Source organism: Trichechus manatus, unplaced genomic scaffold (genome assembly GCF_000243295.1).
Source record: "Trichechus manatus latirostris isolate Lorelei unplaced genomic scaffold, TriManLat1.0 scaffold00047, whole genome shotgun sequence".
Taxonomy (NCBI): domain Eukaryota; kingdom Metazoa; phylum Chordata; class Mammalia; order Sirenia; family Trichechidae; genus Trichechus; species Trichechus manatus.
In genome coordinates this window covers 1,674,790-1,680,653 of record NW_004443983.1, presented here as the reverse complement: position 1 = coordinate 1,680,653, position 5,864 = coordinate 1,674,790, and the positions used below count along the sequence as shown (strand labels likewise).

The 5,864-nt window shown below is 42.3% G+C and overlaps 1 protein-coding gene across 1 annotated transcript in view; it reads left to right on the top strand.

Moving 5' to 3' along the window:
- The first annotated feature begins 1,854 nt into the window (after window positions 1-1,854).
- Window positions 1,855-5,864, top strand: part of HSD17B4 (hydroxysteroid 17-beta dehydrogenase 4) — a 118,302-nt gene continuing 114,292 nt past the window's right edge. Inside the window, exon 1 of the mRNA XM_004376966.2 lies at window positions 1,855-1,960. Within this exon, the coding sequence (XP_004377023.2) occupies window positions 1,909-1,960 (52 nt within the window). The 5' untranslated portion in view covers window positions 1,855-1,908. The remainder of the gene's footprint in view (window positions 1,961-5,864) is intronic.

Here is a 5,864-nt window from a genome sequence, read left to right as displayed (position 1 = left end):
TCCATCACCGGCACAGATTCTGTGTAGTTTCTCCTTATCCTTGTCACTCATTACTTCCCAATTGAAAGCCTTGGAAGGAAACATCTGATTGGCAGAAAGAACCTAGGTCATGTGCTGTGCCTAGCTGCAAGGGAGGCTGGAAAGGTGAAATGTCTGGTATTTTCTGCCTCCATGGCAGGAAACAGGTGGGGTATACTCCAACAATAGGAAGGGAGATCAGAGACTGAGCAGCAAAATAATAATAGAATACTGCTTCACTATGATATCTCTCCATGTATTTTCCTTCATGTTCTCTCCCATCTCTCCATACACCATTAGGGCGAGGCCATCAAGCAGAATGGCTCCTTAGAAGACAGACATCCGTAAGGTCGGTGCAAAGAGGACAAACTTAGGAGGGGTTTGGACCTGCAGAAGTATAAGTCTTACTGGGAAGACTAGAGAAAGATTAGGAGGGCTGATAATAGGGGGGTGTGGTCTGCCTAGTTTCTTTAAGGACCCAGCACCCGTTTCCCCCTTTTTGGGCCTTGACCTGAAGAGATGGGGCAGTGAACAAGATAGAAATGCCAGACAGATTTTGACTCTGAGAAAACACTGACTTGCAGGTGATGTTGAACCATTACAGGGTGACTACAGCAAGATGACAATGACCTTGTTGTACTCCTGTCTCCCTTGGTTCCTATCTGGCATGGAAGGGATATATTTTTTGTTTAATTTTTGAAAATAAATTTATCTGAAATATTTTTAGACTCACATAGAAGTTGCTAAAATAGAACAGAGGGTCGGAGATGGTGGCAGATTCTATGGATGCCTAAGCCCACTTATTTGATTAAAATATGATTCAGAGGCTAGAGAGATTTGCGTTGGGGCAACATGCTGGTGGGCTGAGAACCACTGCGATTCCTCAATTATGCTGAGAGAATAAACCACAAGTTTCATCTGCCACATATTTTACTAGTGGCCAGAGGGAAGAAGCAGAGGTTAGTATGGCCTTAAGGACCTCCACATGATCCCCTAGCCCTGCGAAATCCCTGTGTGTTAAGGTGACTTTCAGGCTAGGAGAAGGAGAAGGGAGAAATCCTGAAGGACGGCATTTACCTCAAAGACTGAGGTACCTTAAACTGGCAAGTTCATGTCTCCTTTTCTGCCCCCGCTTTCACAAGAGTGGAGACTTGAGAACAAGGTAAGATCATTAGATGTTATATGTACACACATATAACAACACTCTTTTGTAGTGTGTTAAACTATACACCCGACTCTACTTCCATGAAGATAATTCATAAATCTGTATCGCCTCTAATTCAAGAAATACTTGAGCACTTACGGTACTAGGCACTTGCGGTTTGCTCTGGTCTAGCACTAGCCAGCGCCCACTTGTGGTTACTTTGGCCCCAAGGTCGCGATATTGGGAAGAGGAGTATTAACTCCCTAGAAAAGGCTGAGAGGCTGAAGCCACCTCCTCCTAAGTTTCAGCAGTTATTTTGCACTTATATTTCTGAAAGACGAAATAGCCCAGTCCTTTCCCCTCTTCATCCCTCTTTCGCTTTCTCCCTCCCCCCACCTTCTTCCTAACATAAGAACAGGGGTTCGCTGGCTTAAACAAGAAAGATTACAACACAAGATGAAAACAAACTCCTCCGTGGTGATCCGGTCACTTGCGCCACAGTAGAGTTTGGCTCCGGGGCCATTGCGCAACTCCCTAGGCTTTTTCATGCGATATAATTCGAGAAAGTTTGGCTCTGCCCAGCTTCCCCAACCGGGAGCAGAGGCGTGAAGACCGAAGTTTAACCAGTTGTCACGCAGGTTTATCCCGGAGGCTAGGATTCCCAAATGTCCGTGCCTCAGTTTTACATCTCGAAGATTCCTATCTGCATTCGAAATGGCTGCGGATCCCGCCACCGGCATTTCCTCATGGCCAATAAGCAGAGAAGTTTGCCATTACCGAGAACCAGGGAAATCTCCGGTAGGCAGGCGCATGGGGTGGAGTGGGGTGGGGGCTGGGCACCCCCTCTCGGGGCTCCGGTTGAGAAGCTGGGCTTCATCTCCTGGCGTCGCGCCCCATTGGTTGGAGTCGTTGGAGACAAGCCGAGGCAGAGAGAGGTTCTGGCCAGGGTTTTCTTATTTGGGGGTCAAGCCCCCTGGGTCTTGTCTCCCCAGGTTTCAGTGGGCACCAGAATTCAGGGGTCAAACGTCATAAGACAGATGTGGACAAATGGCCGAAAGAGCAAGGTGCTGGTTTAGGAGCGAGCTGTCAGTGAGAAGACATGCTCTTTGGAGATTAGAGTTGAGTTACCAGGAGACTTCTCCCCCACCACCCCCAAACCAAACCAGGGCTTTGAACCAGTTAGAACCAGTTCAGTCATAGCCGATGAAGTGAAACCAGAACATATCCAATTTTTTTTCCTTTTTTTTAAAAAAATTATCGTTGTATTGTAAATGAAGGTTTACAGAACAAACTAGCTTCTCATTAAACAATTAGTACACATATTGTTTTGTGACGTTGGTTACCAACCCCACGACATGTCAACACTCTCCTCTTCTCAACCTTGGGTTCCCTATTACCAGCTTTCCTGAACTCTCCTGCCTTCTAGCCCTTGCCCCTGGGCTGGTGTGCCCGTTTAGTCTCATTTTCTTTTATGGGCCTGTCTAATCTTTGGCTGAAGGGTAAACCTAAGGAGTTACTTCATTACTGAGCTAAAAGGGTGACTGAGGACCATACTCTCGTGGTTTCTCCAGTCTCTTGTCAGGCCAGTAAGTCCGGTCTTTTTTTGCAAGTTAGAATTTTGTTCTATGTTTTTCTCCAGCTCTGTCTGGGGCCCTCTATTGTGATCCCTGTCAGAGCAGATAGTGGTGGTAGCCGGGTGTCATCTAGTTGTGCTGGACTCAGTCTGGTGGAGGCTGTGGTAGTTGTGTTCCATTAGTCCTTTGGACTAATCTTTCCCTTATGTCTTTGGTTTTCTTCATTCTCCCTTGCTCCAGACATGGCGAGACCAGTGGAGTGTCTTAGTATGGCCGCTCACAAGCTTTTAAGACCCCAGATGCTACTCAACAAAGTAGAATGTAGAACATTTTCTTTATAAACTGTGTTATGCTAGTTGAGCTAGATGTTCCCTGAGACCATGGTCCCCACAGCCTTCAGCCCAGTAATTCGGACCCTCAGGGAGTTTGGATATATCTATGGAGGTTCGGGAAACACTGGTGGTGTAGTGATTAAGAGTTCGGCTGCTAACCAAAAGTTTAGCAGTTCGAATCCACCAGGTGCTACTTGGAAATCCTATGGGACAGTTGTACTCTGTCCTGTAGGGTGGCTATGTGTTGGAATTGACTGGCCTGCAGTGGCTTTGATGGAGCTTCTGTGACCTTACCCTAGACAAGTTGTGCTGGCTTCCCCAGTATTGTGTACTGTCTTACCCTTCACCAACGTTACCACTTATCTATTGTCTATTTAGGGATTTTCCATCCCCATCCTTCCGCTCCCTCATAACCATCAAAGTTTGTTTCTTTTTGTGTGTAAACCTTTTCATGAATTTTTATAGTAGTGGTCTCATACAATATTTGTCCTTTTGTGATTGACTTACTTCACTTGGCATAATGCCCTCCAGATTCATCTATGTTGTGAGATGCTTCGCAGAGTCATCATTATTCTTTAACGTTGTGTAGTACTCCATTGTGTGTATGCACCATAGATTGTTTATCCATTCATCTGTTGATGGGCATCTAGTTATTTCCATCTTTTTGCTACTGTGAACAATGCTGCAATGAACATGGGTGTGCATTTGTCTATTTGTGTGACGGCTCGTATTTCTCTAGGATATATTCCTAGGAGTGGGATTGCGGGACTATATGGTATTTTTTATTTCTAACTTTCCAAGGAAGCACGATATCGCTTTCTGAAATGGTTGTACTATTTTGCATTCCCACCAGCAGTGCATAAGAGTTCCAATCTCCCCACAGGCTCTCCAACATTTGTTATTTTCTGTTTTTTTGATTTGTGCCAGTAATGTCAGGGGTGAGATGGTGTTTCATTACAGTTTTCATTTGCATTTCTCTGATGGCTAGTGATCTCGAGCATTTCCTCATGTGTCTGTTAGCCGCTTGAATGTCTCCTTTGGTGAAGTGTCTATTCATTTCCTTTGCCCATTTTTTAATTGGATTATTTGTCTTTTTGTTGTGGGGGTGTTGATATTCCTGTAGATTTTAGAGATTAGACCTTTGTGGGAATTGTCATAGTCAAAAAATTTTTCCCAGTCTGTAGGTTCTCTTTTTACTCTTTTGGTAAAGTCTTTTAATGATCATAAGTGTTTAATTTTTAGAAGATCCCAGTTATCTAGCTTATCTTCTGGAGTTTGTGTGTTGTTAGTTATGGTTTTTATCCTGCTAATATCGTGTATTAGGCCCTCTAGCATTGATCCTATTTTTTCTTCTGTGATCTTTAGAGTTTTTGGTTTTATATTTATTTGATCCATTTTGAATTAGTTTTTGTGTATGGTGTGAGGTATGGGTCCTGTTTCATTGTTTTGCAGATGGACATCCTATTTTGCCAGCACCATTTGTTAAAAAGACTGAGTTTTCCCATTTGATTGACTTTGGGACCTTGTTGAAGATCAGGTGACTGTAGGTGGATGGATTTACATCTGGGTTCAATTCTGTTCCATTGGTCAATGTATCTGTCGTCGTACCAGTACCAGGTTTTGACTACCGTAGCTATATAGTAGGTTCTGAGGTCAGGTAGTGTGAGTCTCCCTACTTTACTCTTCTTCAATAGTGCTTTACTTATCCGAGGCCTCTTCCCTTTCCTTATATAGTTAATGATTAGTTTTTCCATGTCTTTAAAGAATGCTGTTGATACTTGGATCAGAATTGTATTGTATTTGTAGATTGCTTTGGGTAAAATTGACATTTTAACAATGTTAAGTCTACACTACCCATGAGCATGGTATGTTTTTCCATTTAGGTAGATCTTTTTTGATTTCTTGCAGTAGTGTTTTGTAGTTTTCTTTATATAGGTATGTTACATCCCTGTTTAGATTTATCCCAAAGTATTTTATTTTTTCAGGGGCTATTATAAATGTTACTGTTTTCCTGATTTCCTTTTTGTTGTTCTCTTTGTTGGTGTATAGGAATCCAACTGATTTTTTTATGTTTAGCTTGTTTCCTGCAACTCTGCTGAACCTTTATATTAGTTCCAGTAGTTTTCTTGTGGAGTCTTTTGGGTTTTCTATGTACAGTATCATATTATCCACAAATAGGGACAGTTTTACTTCTTCCTTACCAATTGGATGCTTTTATTTCTTTTTCTTGTCTTATTTCTCTAGCTAAGACTTGCAGCACAATATTAAATAGGAGTGGTGATGAAGGGCATCCTTGTCTTGTACTTGTTCTCAAGGGGAATGTTTTCAGCCTCTCTCCATTAAGAATGATGTTGGCTGTTGGTTTTGTAAAGATGCCCTTTACCGTGTTGAGAAACTTCCCTTCTGTACCTATTTTATTGAGAGTTTTTTAATCAGGAATGGGTGTTGGACTTTGTCAAATGCCTTTTCTGCATCAGTTGAGATGATCATGTGATTCTTTTATTTTTTTTATGTGGTGGATTACATTGATTGATTTTCTAATGTTGAACCACCCTTGCATACCTGGTATGAATCCCACTTGGTCGTGGTGTATTATTATTATTTTTTTCTCATGAAACAGTAGTACACATATTGTTTTATGACATTGGTTAACAACCCCACAACATGTCAACCCTCTAACTTCTCAACCTTTTTTTTGGTAAAAATATACATAGCCAAAGATACACCATTTCAAAAATTTCTACATGCACAGTTCAGTGACATTGACTACGCTCTTCCAATTGTGCTGTTATTCTC